The sequence below is a fragment of the Falco biarmicus genome, chromosome 6, assembly GCF_023638135.1.
Source record: "Falco biarmicus isolate bFalBia1 chromosome 6, bFalBia1.pri, whole genome shotgun sequence".
NCBI lineage: Eukaryota > Metazoa > Chordata > Aves > Falconiformes > Falconidae > Falco > Falco biarmicus.
In genome coordinates, this window is record NC_079293.1 from 50,324,018 (window position 1) to 50,340,328 (window position 16,311).

At 37.3% G+C, this 16,311-nt stretch overlaps 1 protein-coding gene across 8 annotated transcripts in view; it reads right to left on the reverse strand.

Annotated features, from left to right (window-relative positions):
- Positions 1-2,282: 2,282 nt before the first annotated feature.
- The window catches only part of ADGRG6 (adhesion G protein-coupled receptor G6), a 112,830-nt gene continuing 98,801 nt past the window's right edge, over positions 2,283-16,311 (reverse strand). For 5 of the 8 annotated variants that reach the window (XM_056343391.1, XM_056343390.1, XM_056343397.1 and 2 more), the window contains 3 exons: positions 12,581-12,682; positions 10,111-10,263; positions 2,283-5,178 (listed from right to left, as the gene is read on the reverse strand). In XM_056343391.1, the coding sequence (XP_056199366.1) occupies positions 5,000-5,178; positions 10,111-10,263; positions 12,581-12,682 (434 nt within the window). In that variant the 3' untranslated portion in view covers positions 2,283-4,999. Of the gene's footprint in view, positions 5,179-7,545; positions 7,593-9,465; positions 9,854-10,110; positions 10,264-12,580; positions 12,683-16,311 lie in introns of those variants that run through there. The other 3 variants (XM_056343393.1, XM_056343394.1, XM_056343392.1) reach the window with 3 other exon arrangements.

Genomic DNA, 16,311 nt, shown 5'->3' on the forward strand with positions numbered 1-16,311 from the left:
GCATGACAGAGACAGTTGGAGCCCTCTGCCAGTCGGGAAGAACAAGGATGCACTCCCCTAACGTGGCCCTCTTCTTCTTTTGCTTCGGTGGGCTCTCAGGATGGAAAAAACTTGGCAGTGGAAGGAAGCATTAGACCCAAGTTATCAGCATTTGCTTTTTCTTCTACACTTCACATATGGAATACAGTCAGAATTTTTGAGAACTCTTGTCTATCTAAGGCTACGATTTTGGAGAACTTTTACTAGAATAGTCTGGACATGAAGCGCTCAGTCTGTCTGGTACACACTCAAGATTCAAGCTGGCATTTATTTTGTAGATTGGGTCATTTGGTACACCTTGAGAAAACCATGTCATTCAAACTGCTGTCAGATGGCTGTGGTTATACAATCCATATGGACATCACCACAATGTGTGCCTCTCATGAGATCTGGCCTTAATCTAAGACCAGTAGCGGCACTGGCCTTGTGTGAGCAGACTCAAAGGGTGGGCTGTCTTTCCAGAAAAGGTTTCCATGAGATTTATTTAGCTGGTTTTGGTGTGGTGCTTGAACCTTATCAGATTGATTTCTCATCATGAAGGGCATTAGATTCTTCCTGGACTAGAAAGATGTTATTGGTAGGTTAGTCTCCAAGCATGGAAATCCTGGAGCTGCTGCCTTGAGGCACCATGGTTGATCTTTTGCTTAAAGCTGGAGGGTCAAAAATACTAGTTTTAATTAACAGGTTCACAAATAGCCATGGTGATGTTTTCCACCTACTCCTCCTGCCTGCCTCCATCACTAATCAGGGTGACATATCCTAGGCAAGGGCAAGAAAACGTGTGGACAGTGTAAGAAGATGCAGAACCAGCTTTAACAACTACCCTTTCCCTTTTTCCCTTTGGGTTTCCCTTTCACTTCTTTCTTTTTCCCTATCCCTTTCCCTAGCACTGCAGCAAATGATTGTCCTGGGTATGGGAGTGCCATGATAGGGCCAGGAGATCTGAAATTAAATGGACTAAGTAAAGTAACCAAAGACCAGCTAAGTGGAGGGTAAGGGGGAAAGTTTCCTTGTCACAGCAGTAGCTGGAGCACTGGGCATGGAACAGCTGCTCCACAGACTGGTATGCATGGTTGTTTTCCCCAGCATTAACTTCTAAGCCCTTTTCCTAATTTGCTGACACATATATGGTCTTACATCTTTATATATAGTAAATGCATAAAAACTTTTTATAATGGCTCCATGAATGACACGCTGCTGCCCTGTAACTCAGTAGCCGTCCCTGTGGTTATATAGATGTGTCCAATTATAGATCAGCCTTTCAAAAGTAATAAAATGAAGTGGCATTTTATGTAACTCAATGGGTTACAGTAGGAAGCTGTTAACAGTAGAGGATTAAAATAAAATTGTTCTGGATATTTAAAAAGTGATGAAATAAGGAGAAAAATAAATCCACCCCCAAACACTGCAAATCACTCCTTACAAGTTTGGCATCTGCCAAGATCCAACTTGGAAAAAAAACGCTGGGCTCATTCCCTCAGAGGGTCCTCCCACATTGTTCAAGGCATAAAGCTCAAGGGTAGTGTTCACTGTCCACAGACACACGTGGACAGACCATCCACAGGCACACCCAGTATCCTCATTAGTAAATGCCACTAATCACACGGGGTTTTTTTTTATTGCTTTCTAAAAAAAATTACTGCTAAATCTTCATATTCTGTGCATATTCTGTGATGCGATTTAAACACAGGGGAGCAGATTTGATGCATTTCATTAGGTTTCCATGTTCATTGAAGGTAAACATTTAAAGGTAGGCCATTAGCATGTTACATTTAATGTTTATACATTAGTGTGTTTTAAGTGATTGGCTGACTAAAATGTTTCAACAGTGATCAAAGTATGATTACAAGTTGAATCAAATTATTGATAATGAGGGACTATAGTCAGCTGGAAAGAAACATACGAATAGAAATAACACCCAAGTTCCAGATTATTCATTTGTATTACTTCTAAAAGATCATCCCAGCATATCCTCGGTTGCCTTGATTTTCCTTTAACTTCTATGACATGACTGATACCATAAATAAATGAACTTGGATAACTCTCAGATCATTCACTGGATGTGGCATTGAGTAAATCACAAAATGGAAAAGCATATTCTCCAAGATGCGTTCCTCTGATGAGGTGGATTTTGGCTACGCATGTACCTATCTCACATCCTTAATAAACACAAGATTATTTTCCAGAATTTCACTGAGTAATTTTGCCATTAAACACTAAAAAAGAAAAAAAATAATCAAGCATTCACTGTTAAAATACTTTAATTATTTGGAACACTAACATCAAGAATGTTTACTTGAAAATGTTTCTTTCCACTTTAGTCCATCTTCAAACCTCATACACTATATAGTACACTGACATGTTTCCTCATACTTGTAAAAGGTAGAACTACAATAAATTGTTTCACAAGATGTTTGGAAAAAACATATATAAGATATTATTCTTCCCCTCTTCTATGATGAAGCAGAAGCTTAGTTTTAAAGTTACAAGAACAGTCAATATAGAGCTAAATATATTTGACATATTTAACCTCACAAATAAATAAATATATACAAGGGAGGTTACAGCATGTCAGCTACAAAGTAGAAGCTTTACACTGTAGAATTGAGAGCATTCAAGGGCATCTAACTGACACAGACAGTTTAAGATTACTACATGGTAGTAAAAAAAGAGAAAAAAAATCTTAATTCAGCAAAAATATTGATAGCTGTACATTAAACTGATAGGTTACAGCTCAGCGTCAGTCAGGATACTGTGCTTGCTTTTCATTTATATTTTACTAATCTATTATGTTTTAGTGATTCCTCATTTTTTCAGGAACGTTTGGTTCTCCTTCACTTCTGAACACCTTAATCAGGTAGAAATCTCACAGTAAGCTGCTATGTGAACACTATTATCTACAGTAGTTAAGCAAGTGGGATGATAAAATAGAAGTTCAGTAAATGCTTGTACATAATCTTTCCCTAGATTATTTTGCTTATTAAATATATCTGACAACACTCATCCATGTTAATAATTACATTTTAAGTGAGTCAGGTTGACTTTCATTCATACCACCACTTAAGTATTTGCAGTTACGAGAATGAGGTTTCGTTAAGGTCCGTGTAGCGACAGCAGTATTTCTGGACGGAATACCGTCAGGACATCCTCCTCCCACCAGGTGTTTGCAGCCAGGGAGAATATGCCATTTGTGCGGTCACAGCATTAAATGATCTCTGCACGCAAAAGCATGTGCAAAGAGCAAAGAAAGGCACAAATCCACACCCCTAATCACTGAACATCCACCTGCTTGGCAGCTGAAAAATCTCAGCACAACTTTCTGGTCACCTTTTGAATGCATTTAATTAAATATTTGGCTCAAAATATTTTTTTTAAAGCCTTTTTTTAAAATTGAGATTTCCATTAGGAGATTTTCTCCTCTGAAAACAGTATTTCAAAAGGCCTTTGAAGTTTTTGCCCATGTCTTCAGTGACATGTACAGTTACAATTTTTATGAAACCTATCATGGGGCGAGGCATGCCTTGTGAGGAGAGATGCACTTTTGGCAGTCATGGCTGCATGCTAATGTGTCATATATTTACAGAGATTAAAACAAGTAAGCATGTTGTGCTGTTGTCTGTTCTCTGCAAACACACAAAGAACTCAGCGTTATTATGCGTAGTAGCAATGCGAAATTCCTTAATGTTGCCTAAATGCTGTTTAAACTCCGTGCCTCCAACAACCTCAATCAAGTCAACTAACAGGGGGGGCAGGAGAGGGATACTGATAACGTTACGTGCCCAGAAAGATGTTATTTATTTATTACTGGTAAATGTATTCCAGGTTATTCTAATGTTGCAATGCCATCTGATGGAGTGTCTATACATACAGTATATCGTAAGTACAGAGACTGACAAATGAACCCATGGGTTTACAAAATATTAACCTTGTATTTAAATACTTAAAATTAAGTTTTAGCACCATTCATTGTTCTTAGATTATCTGTGGTACACATTTTGTCATATTTGCTGTGTGCATTATTGTAAAAATGTGTGGAGAGAGATCTAGGTATATATTTATAGATAGTGGAATGTCTTCTATTTTGTTTAGTGAAAAAGAACATTGAACATAGAATTGCAATGGGAGATGCTGCATTTAATACATACCAATCAATGAATGCTGAAACATGACTTTGTGTAAACTTTGGATTTGCCTGTGTACTTGTTCTGCACAGGTGGGTGCAAATGAAACATATGACTGACTGTTTCAATACAGATCAATGGGCTTAAAATATGTAAGGTTTACTAGCAACCTGCACACCCTTCTCAGCCAGCACATCTATATAACAAGTGCGTCTCTATGTACATGGATACAAAATAGCCTGAATTTACAGCACATACTGTTGTGGTAAACAAGGTTTGCATGATTAGGTCTACTTAGTCAAAAATGGGTTTAAAATAACCCTTTAACACTGGTGTTAGGGTTTTATTCACATACCAATAAAGAACAGACAACACTGGACAGTCAAGAAGTAAGAATCTAAGTGTTGTAGAGAAAAATCCATATTTTTCAAAAGAAAAAAAACATCAGTAAACGGTCCAATAAGAGCTTGCCTGTTCTGTATGACATGTCTGTTATTTTCTCCAGGAGTCAAGACCTGCTTCTGTTTGGACTATGTAATTTAGAGTCAGGCTTGTGGCTCTTGAGTCTTAAAAAATATTTACACAGGATTACAATTAGCTGTTCAAGCATCGTGTTGGCTGGCACACATTTAAAAACAGCTCAATACCATGGTGGAAAATTGCCTTTTTCCACAACAGTAAAAAGGTAGAGAAATTGGCCCTCGAGTGGGAGCAGTTAACAGGAGGACATTATAAACTGGAAAAAAGGAACTAAACAGGTCACATTCTATGACATCCAGTATTCTCAGTTCCAGGCAGACTTTTTGTCTTCCTTCAGTTTAAAAAATTCAGAAGCCCAGTTAGAACTTTGTGCTGTGACTAAATGTGTCGGACATGATGATATTTTTATAGAAGTTGTCAGAGTGAGGATTGCAGTATCCTTTGACCTTGTCAATAACCTGGTGGACAGGGATGATTGACGTCTGTTCTCCATCCTCTTGGGCAAATTTTGAAGATGGCTTGTCAAGAAAAACATTCTCTAGGAAGAGGAAAAACGAACAAAAAATAGTTAGGGCTTCTTAAGCCGACTCACAGTGTAAGAGGTGTGTCACTCCCACATAGATATGCCTTCAATTGCCACTATTGCTGAATGAAATTAGTGCTCTAAAAGCCAGCACACAACTTTTTGCTTTGGTATTGCTGCTCCTAAATTCATTTAAAATGCCTGGTTTTGTGGGCCTCTCAGGTCTCTCTTGAAATTATCCCTCTATTCTTTTGCCTAAAGTATAACTGACTCCCACCACCTTTTAATATATTAATTTAATGTTGATGCTTTGAATCTTACAAACAAAAAAACTTTTTGACAGCACTGGAATAAGGGGTGATCTCCATAACATCTGGTAAAAAACTTCTCCACATAATAAAGTAGTGGAAAATGACAATAAAAATATTAAATTATTTCCACAAAGGAGGTTTTAAGATATGCACGGAAATAATGTACTCTGCACAGAATGCAGCAGAAGTTGACTTGTATCTTAAAGCAGACCACCAGAGCCAAAACTGGCTTAAACTTTGTGCTTGCCTGGCATCACTTTGTTTTTTACATAATGTGGAGGGTACAGACTGAACAACTGGGGTGGGCGGAGGGGAAGATGCAGAAAATTGGCATTCCTTAGAGTTCATGTGCTATAAGCCAAGGGTGGAGCTGAAGAAAAAAAGGAAGCAAGGCAATTCGCAGCCGGGCTGGGAAAGTCTGCTCCCAGCAGCTGACTATTGCTGTTCGGAGAACGGTCAGTAGGTAGAGCTCATGTAGTGAGCAATGAGAAGGAGAGAGCCTGTATGTCATTTTCTCAAGTACATCACCCTAATGAGCTTTCTTATCTCTTCCATTGTAGTGAATAAGGCTGGAACGAATTCTTTCGACCCAGGCAAGTTTTAGATCATTGCAAACGGGCAGTAAGATGAAGTATCTTCTGAAGCAATGTTTTCTACAAGTGCCTTTTTTTTATGGCTGTTTACAGGATCTTGGTGAAGTCAGCTTCAAAAATTCATTGACAAAGGATCACTTAAGAATTTAGCATATTACTTAAACCATTATTTCATACAAACCTTTTTTCCTATAGAAATAAATTTACTAAAAATAAACAGAAATAAACCCACCCCTGCAGAAGTCATGATACCAAGCCATAAAAGAGTGTAAAGTGTTGCAAAGGAGAAATGAATTGCAGTCAGAAATCAAAACAGTTTCACTCATGAAGAAAGAAACAGGCATGTTCAGGCACATCAGGATGATTTTTTTGAAGCACGCAAGAATGTCCATGAATTGCAGCAAATAACTCCATGTCCAATAGCAAACTGCTGAGTACTGTGAGCCTTTCAATGTATGTACTTACTAGCCAACAGTACCACATTTGGAAGTTTTTCTACATATTGAATGTCTTATTACAAAAATGAAAAGTTAATTCTCAGTCTTTAGGGAAAGATTTTGGAATTCCTTTTTTTTTTTTTCCCCACAAGGCACTATTACATTGTTAAATATCAGCTATTTCCTCATGAAATTTGCATGCACAGGAATTATGTAAGGCCTTTGAAACCAGTGGGACCTTCTTTATTTTTTAGCTCAATGGGCTTCACACCTAAGTACAGGGTTAAAATCTTGTATCACTGAAGTAAATGGTAGTTGTACCACCAAATTCTCTGCTGAAATAATCTTAACTTCTAATTCACAGAAGTATTCATATATGGTATTTAAACAGTATCTACAATAAGTTTGTTTCAGACACGTGGACAGCAGGGCCACAAGATGCCAAAGTGATTTCTTTCATCCACCCAGTAGGGTCCACCCAATATTCATGTCCCAGTTGGCACCTTCTGCATTCAACCAGCAGTTCACAGCATTGCTTTCAGGCATGTATAGTTTGTCATTCAGAGTTATTTTGGATGTGACTGGATATGAAAAAACAATGGCTAGAAGACTAATTGTGTAATGGCCATAGACTGAATAGAAGTACAATATCTCAAAATTCCTGTAATAACTTGTAAAAATGCTAAAAAATTTCTGGAAGCCTATCAGATTGTTTTTTGCTTTTTAATATATGCTTTGTTATGAGTCTTTCAACTTAATCTCCTTTCCCCAGGCTACTGTACACCAGCATTAGTGTCAGGACATGGTCTGTTTTCTAAAATGGTATCTTCCAAATGCTTCATGCCTCATGCAGAGTGCAGATACCCAGAGTTTGAAGCATGTTTATCCTTTGATTCAGCATCAATGGAGCAAGATGTAATAGTGAGAAATAAGCAGCATTTCTGATTAGCAAAGTCCTTTATGTCAATGAGGACATCATGCAAGTGGCGTCCCTCCACCCTGTTCAAACCATGCATTCAACAAAAGCAATTCTCACTTTACCTGTAATGCTCCACCACTGATGAGGAAAGGGCCTTAGAAGACATTATCTATACCACAAACACATGAATGCTTGTGTCAATTCCAGGGATTGGAATTCCATTATAACCATATTAACAAGAGTTGCCAAGACATGTAGGTCTTAAATTATTTGCCTGCAATTATGCTAAGACATCAAACCGAGAAGTTTAGCTGTATTAAAAATTGGAATCTTATGTTATTTTCTATTATTTTACTATGAGAAGCTATGTCATTATTTAAAAACCTAACACTAACAAAAATTCTTTGGAGTATCACAGCAAAATGTATATTTTCAGAGGTGCAAGCAAAATGCATTAAAATTAAAAAAAATAAATAGAGAAAACTGTGGTATCCCCTTAATGTCCAACAAACCACCTCATTACAAACTATGATTACACTACCAACTGCAGTCTCTTTTAGGAAATTATGCATGGGATTAAGCTCACCACTTTTGAAGAAAGTACATGAGCACGTTCCTAACTACAAGTTTCTTTTAACTTGCTTCTTATCTGGAAATGTTTTATTGTTTTGCTTCAAGAGTACATTGCAAAACCTCCAGCACTCTCTTTAACTGTCAGACTGATAAAAAGCCCTGAGTCTGACAAAACACGTAAGTATATTTTTATCATTAATCCCAATGCCAAGGGTCTAAAGGTTGATCTGCCATGAGTACAGATTGGGATTCTCTGTCTGCAGAACAGAGAATGCTCTGCAGTGGAAAGGGCATGATGCTCTCCTCCTCTACTGTGAAATTAATAGTAGCACTGTGACCAGTGGATATTACAGACACTATTCATGGAAGACTGCTGACAGATGTGTCCTTTCACAGGAGAGCTGGACAGTTTGCTCAGGGCAACTAGGTGCATGGCACATCAAACCTGCGATGGCAGTAGGGACAGGCACCCTTGTGAGGCAGGCACGAACTGTGTGCTCCCAGTGCAGCCGTGAATGGCAGTCCTGAAAGCAAGCTCAGGTACACCAGAGAATTTCTAAGATACCACTCATTTTTACTGTATTTATACATTCTTGATAACCAAAAAAGATTTGCACTCTTAAAATACCTGATGAACAACCCTTCATGCTAATGGATGCACTGACTACTGGTTAGTGAGCAAATAACTGTAATTCTTAAAAAGGGGATTTCAAGACAAAAATCGTGTGCCTAACTGAACCAGGCGATATAATTATATATGTCAATATATGATATATGTCAATAAAAATAAGAAGGCATTTCCTGGAGATTATGCCACTTATCAAGAAAGGTATCAATTATACCACTCATTTTTACTGTATTTATACATTCTTGATAACCCAAAAGATTTGCACTCTTAAAATAACTGATGCACAACCCTTCATGCTAATGGATGCACTGACTATTGATTAGTGAGAAAATAACAATGTAATTCTTAAAAAGGGGATTTCAAGATAAAAATTGTGTGCCTAACTGAACTAGGTAATGATTGTCAATAAAAAAAAAGAAGGCATTTCCTGGAAATCATGCCACTTGTCAAGAAAGGAGACTGTACCATCATAAATGAGACACTGGGGACTCCTGAAAATAACTTAAGAAACAACATAACTTTTCTGACAGTAAAATTACATATTTCATATCTAAACATTGCTTCTAATAAATAGTTCAAAGCAAGTAAACACATCTTTGGGTTAAATATGTGTGCAGATTTTATTTCCACTCTGTTTTAGAAGAGGATCCTGTGATGATGTTATGTGACTTTACACAGGACAGAAACATGAGTTCACAAAAACTTATTAATGAAAAAATCCGAACTATTTAAGTGATTTTCTGAAATATTATCTCAGACATAAACAAAGAGACTTGCAAATCATTCCAGCTCCTCTTTCTTCGGTCCTTTAAAGTGTTCTTAAAATGAGCACGCTGTTACGTCATGAGTGGAATACAAATGATGCCTTTTATTACATACACTGTTGACATGTAAAGAATTAAGCAGTGGATATGGCATTCTATTTGTAGAAGGAAAAGACAATTCATACTCTGGGAACACAGTATCATTTCCAAGTAGCCTCCATTTGTTGCTTCACCCGTAACTGTGTTACAGTTAAATGGAAGGAATTCACTTTGACCAAGTGAATCAGCTGTGGACATGGACTCAGGAGACTTGATCCCTCTTTCCAGCTGTGCTGCTAGTTTTCATGTTTCCTTGGGTGATGAACATCATCTCTCTTTGGCTTTGGCTACCCTTTGTGCTTTGGCTACCCTGTGTTTACAATGGGAAATAAGACTTACCTTCTTGTAGCCAAAAAGGTGAAAGTGCTATAGAAAAAGCAAGATTTGCTTTCGTCATGCCTACTTTGTTTAGTATGGGAACATACTGAGATCAGAAGTATGCATTGGATGTATAGTATATTAAGTTAAGATTCTTATCAAACAGTAACATATATTTTAAAAATATTGAAACTATACATATTGGTGAAATTTTCTCACATAACCTTTGGGTAGAAATCTCCACTGCACCTTTAACACAAAACTACATGTTCACAGATGCACCGCGTTACAGTGCAAGGACTCACCTGTATGGCTGTTTCGCTTGCAATATGTATTTGTTGTAGATTTTGATTTGGATGTTAAGTAGGTTGAATTGGACCCGATGGAACTAGAGGATAAGGATTTCCCCAGATTATCAGAACTCTTCTTTATAATGTTGGTTGCTGTTTTGCTCCAGTCTAAAAAGGATTGAAAAGTTTTACATAAATAATTACCATAGGTACTAAATGTCTCATTCAGTTATGAACATTTCAATTATCAGACACATTTCTTAGTTTTGCTTAACAAAAACCCTATCCTTTTCCTGTTAGGTAGCCTCTTTGGGTCTTAAGAAATACAAGAATTATTCCAACTTGATTTACTGTTTACCACAGTAGTTAAAATTGGTGGTTCTAATGCTCTAATGGCTGGATGGCAGCACTGTAAGAAAGACCCTTTCCAGGACGCAGGAGAGCAGTGAAGCTCTGTAGCAGTACAAGGACGCACAGTTTCATGACCTGAAGAGAGAAATTGAAAGGGATGGATAGGAAAGGGATGGATAGGTGCATTTACAGTGGTTTTATCATTTGAGGGCTTCATCTGCTGAGGCAAATACTACATACTAGTGGGTCTGCACTTCTTGTTCTAGAGTTTAGCACATTGGTGCACTATTAATGAATAATAATGGTTATTTAGTAGTTTTTAGTTATTTGAAGAGTTTTGTCTGAACCATTAACACAATAGCCTCCTATACTGGAACAACTTCCCAAATTAAACAAAATAAATAATACAAATAAACTTACTGAGGGAAATTGACACTGGAAAACTCATCACAAGGGTTCTAATAATAAACATATCTAACTACTTTTGCATCACATACTTGCAGGTAGTACAGGCAGTTTCACACCTTAGTCTTGCCTTTATTCACTGTATTGCAATTAAATTCACAATATGGAATAGAAGTCCAAACCAAAAACACATTGGCCACTTTAGCCCTGGGTTAAATCAAGACAAATATTTTATCCTAAATCATTGCTAGGGTATAGGTTACTGTTTCTCTGATTTAGCTATGGCAGTGTTGCAAGGCTTTCGCTTGTTTGTCTTTGCTTTTCACTTGTCTTTGCTTTATCATTGCATGCCCTAAAGTACACTTCAATTAGATAGGTATGCAAGTTCACATTTGGCTTATATTGCACTGCTCTGCCAGGAAACTGTGTCAGGTTCATGGAGAATAAAACCAGCCGGTGAGGATGGACTGGTTAATGCTAGGTGTAATGACAGTACATAAACTATACCACTGAAGTACTCGGATCCTTCAGGTTTTTATTTCTATCATACCCACAAGCTGCCCAACAGCAGCATAAAAATCTGGAAATAATTTGATCCATCTGTGTTTTCCAGTTCAGGAGTTAAAGCATGAACCACACAGAAACTAAACATATGAAACAATCTGGATGCAGGATCAGAACAAATACACTTTTCCTAATTAACTCTTTGAAATCATGAATCATGTTATCTTACTATAAACTGAAAGCATAAATGTTTTGCAGTGTACAAGTCTTGACAGCAAAGCAGTTACTTAAAACCTTGAAACAAACATTGGATGCCAAGAGAAAAAGGACACAAGGGTGTTTGGAGCACTGTTATTATCCAGGATAGACTGGTTTACTTTACTAGGCAATAAGATTACACCACCTTATATCAACTGTAGATTTCAACCCTGGTCACTCAGCAAGAACCATACAAGCAAGAATTATATGGCCCAATATTATTACATCAGAGAGCAAAGCAAGATCAAGCTGCCTAAACACAGGAGTATAATGCCATCCGAGGTGGCCAAAGGTGTGGGAGACTGTAAACTCAGTGTCCCAAGTCTTGCACGTATAAGTGTCCAGATCAACTGCCTTCCTTTCTATCTGAGAGTTACAGATAAAGATGAACTTCAACTGTGGAACGTCATCAGGCTTCTGCTAAAGGAATTTTCTATGTTTTTGAGTCTCTAATGATCGCTCTGAATTATATGGTGAAGGACAAAACAGTTTGAAAAGGCAAAGATAAAAGCAAGAGAAGTCAGAGTGTTTCTATCTGCCTTTTAAGAACTGCTGCTACATCAATCTAACAGTCCACACAATTCAGTCAACATACTGTAATATAGGAGAAAAGGAATAATATTGGCTTTTGAATGACAGAGTTTAAATCTCTGGATCTTTATTTGATTTTCTTTTTTTTTTTTTTTCAGGGTCCAAAGAGCCTTCCAAAACCATGCTTATAGCACTACAAAATTTACCAGCTGCCTTCAGTGGAAAACTCAAAGAGAAAATGTGAGAATTTTTATGAAGTGATATCTGAAAAGTCCCTTGGCAATTGTTAGTACTGAAGTGACAACATATGATTAATCCATTTTTCCACATCTCTGGCTCATGTTGTATTATATTAAAAACAACATAGCAAGCTGTTCACCTGGGCTTTTACGCACTACTACAGCACCTAAGGAGGGGAGCTGTGAATTGCTTTTACCTGAATTGTCTGCCAGCCGGAATCGGCCACAACAGAGATGCCTCCTCCATTGTTTCTGCACATTTTCTTTCATAGCACAATGGAATACAAATATGAACAAACCTGCAACAAAAGCAAAAAGACAGCAAATGAAGCATGTATTAATAAATAGATAAACAGATGAACTAAAGTCTGCTAACAAAAGACTATGAAGTACAAGCAAAGGTAAATAATCCTAGAGTTTTGTTAGAGTCATCCATGCCTTACTGAAGAGATATGGAAATTAATTAAAGTCTTCCCATCCTCTATCTGCTATGTAAGTGTCTGGGATATCAGAAGAAAGAGGATAGGACTCCTTTTATTGACACTGTTGATTTAGATCCAGACAAGTGCGGATCTTTTAATTATTTTTTTGGCTTAGAGGAAAATAATTAAAAGGTTTTGTCTTTGAACCAAATGAATATTTTGAGCCCAACAGGACTGCAAGAGCCAGACTGCACAGTAAATACAGACACTATTATATTAGCAAGGAGATATTTTATCTCCTCCTGTTCTCTATTTACTGAACTGTGGGTTGTATTCTCTTAAAACCGTAAGCCTTGTAATTGGCACTAAAGAATGCCCTGAAAAAGCACACTTGGATTTATGTGCATCACATGCATGTACTTGAAGTGATTATGAAAATGGTAAGGATATGTTCACAAGTATTAATTAGGTGTCCAGCTACTTAGTTCTGAAGAAAATTACCTGGTTTACGCATGCAATCGTAATAAATGCTTCTAAAAATGTTTTTGTAGAATGTTTTGTTCATTTTTCTCATATAATTGTATAATCATTATTTTCAAGACAGAAGACAAGCATCTACCATGTGGTAAAGAAGGTCTTAACTGGGTGTATGGTATAATTTCATCATTCTACAGAGATACTTTGGAGCTATATATAGAAGCTGGAAATCTCATATGCTCCTGGCTCTTCCCAGGCAGGCACTGGCTGTGGAATCTTCTGCCATTCTCCAGCTTGGCCTGTTCTTGTTTTACTCTTATTCCCTGGGAGAAAGCCAACCTGAGGCTGAACACCTGATGGCAAAATGTTACTGCCAAATCCCTCATGATTATATCTTAAACATGAATAAATGCTACATAATGCGGGCAAATGTGGTTAAGTGCCATCCTCTAAAATTGTTTCTTTATGGTCATCATGAATAGCTCTGTACACTAATGCCTGCTGTGTTTCAGCTGGTAGAACACAATGGCAGAGTATAGCTTGGAAAAAAAATGCTTTGGAGCATAAAATTATCCTCTCTCCTCCAAAGTGCTGACGTCTGATTTTGCATGGATGCATGTCATCGAACTGGACTTCTATTTGTTTATAGCCATCAAGGCCAGGCTGAGACCACTGAGACCAGTTAACTTTAGGTAAAGTTGTGTCATGCAACACTGCTTTTGCAAAATTTTTCAAGAGCTGATGGGGAAAAAAAAGGAAAAGCACATGTTAAGAAAGGCAAACATACCTTAATACATCCCATATGCAAACTCTGTTGCATTACAGTTACTGTGTTTGCATTTAGTGAAGTATTTCTGTGTGTGATTTTTTCAAGCACAGAGTCATTCCAATGCAATCGCTAGCAGCTCTTACAGGCTTAGAGATATGCAGTTGTCTGTGGCCCAAAGTACTTCTTAGGACTTGTGCACAGCACACACTTACTAAATTGATGCTTAAATAAATTGTGGTGAATGTTTGGAATGGTTTAAATAACAGTCTGAATGGTTAAAAAAGAAAATGCGTATGTCTCTAGTAATACAAAACAAATGTACTGCATTAAGTACTTTGCCCTGTTTGGGCTTGGTCTCCAAAGTTTTTTTCTCTGTATTTCATTATTCATTAAGTTTACAATGTGCTTTAGTAATACAGCTTTGATTTTGTTTCCCAGGGCCAAATCAGACCCTAGGCTTGGCTCTGGCTTGGCTCTGACTTGAAAGTATTTGGCTTGCCCAGGCATATGTATAAAATGAGCAGCCAAAAAAGAGATGTTCCCAGATTTTTTTCTCTGAGCATCAAAGAGAGAATAATAATTTCCTATGTAGATGAAATAGCAATGTACAGTAACACCAGTAGTTGTTGCAATTTACTTTTTCATTGCCAGTGCAGAAAAAACAGTTGATGGAGGTTGCTGGTATAGCTTGTGCAGTTTTCAAAAACTAAAACTTGAGAGAGAATAAACATGTTTACTGAGGCCTTGATAATTAAGGTCATGCTAATACTGATGAAAGACTTGCCATACTGAACTGCTTTTTGCTGCTTGGAAATGCTTCCTGGTACAAATCCTCGGTTTTTTCTTTGCTTCATTCCACTCCCTTACTGTTCCATGTGCACTGCACCAGTTATATGTGATTTTAAACATCCTCTTCCTTGTTTCTTTGGCTTTGCTCTTTCTGACACAGCAATAAGCATTTTCAGATACAGAATTGTTATCTTCCTGTGCTTCATATGACGTGCCTGAGCACATACTGTGTCATCATTGCTACCACAATCTGTGAAAAGTTCATCACTCCTTTTTTCATTTGCTCCCCAGGTTTTCCAGTCTTATTTTCTGACTGAACTGCCTTCCAAATACTCATTTTCCATTGAACAGTGCTATTACCCCACAGAGACTTAAGCAGTGGTGGTCAGTACTCTGCACATAGAAATTTAATTGATGGTGCTGGAAATTCTGGTTACAGAGAACTTGTTCAATTTGATCCTTGGCCTGCTTTTCAGAGTTTTAATCTTTTCTCATATTCTTCCCATACTTCTAATCTCTCTAGGCCCTTCTGAATTTCTAACACAGACACACTGCAGCAAATACTTCATTATGCTGCTAGGGGAGTATCAGAATGTGTCCTTTGGAAAAAAAAGTCTTTAGCAAGAACACTACATCCAAACAATTTTTGCCATGTTGCCTAGCATTTTAGGTTGAAACTGAACCAAACCAAAACCCACAACATTATTCTCTTTCCACGAAAGCTCAATAAATCTTTTAGCGCAGTAAATACATCTCAACTGTAACAGATAAAATCCACACAGTGTAACATTAGGTACTTTTTCCACAGAGGCAAGACATTTTGCTGACCCTGGGAGAATTGGTTTTTAGCTCAATATTTGTGTGGCATAACACATGCTCCTCCATTGACATCCTTGGGTTCATTTTCAGTTATGGTTGTTTTTCCAGGGAAATTTATTTTTTGTATCAGTATGTGTAGTATAGCACACGCCCTTTCAATGACCTTCTTGAGTTTTTTCTTTTTGTTACATTTTTCGTTGTTCTTTATTAGTGGGTAGGGCAAGTGGAGGTGGAGATTCTTATGTCATTTGGTACATATGCAAATTTCAGCTCTGAGCTGAAATTCTTTTAAATGTCAGCTATACATTTCTGTAATTTATAACTGATTACAATTTACAGCATTTTTCAGAAGGATGAACTATGTCATAAAATTAAAATATTCAAAACTTCAGTAAAGGAAAAGAAAATAAGCCAACTATAACAGTCATTGGATTTTCCTTATAGAACCAAAGAATCCCCCATATCTCTGTGCCATCTCTCCACACCGAAACAGGGCTGAGTTTTGTTTTATTAGCTTCTCATGCCTTAATGAAACAGTTATAAGCTTTGCAGATTCCCTACAGGAATAAATTCAGGACAGAAGCTTCCTATATTTGTTATAATCAGTGAAAGGAAATGTTGAAGGTCATACAGAATCTATCTCAACAGAGAG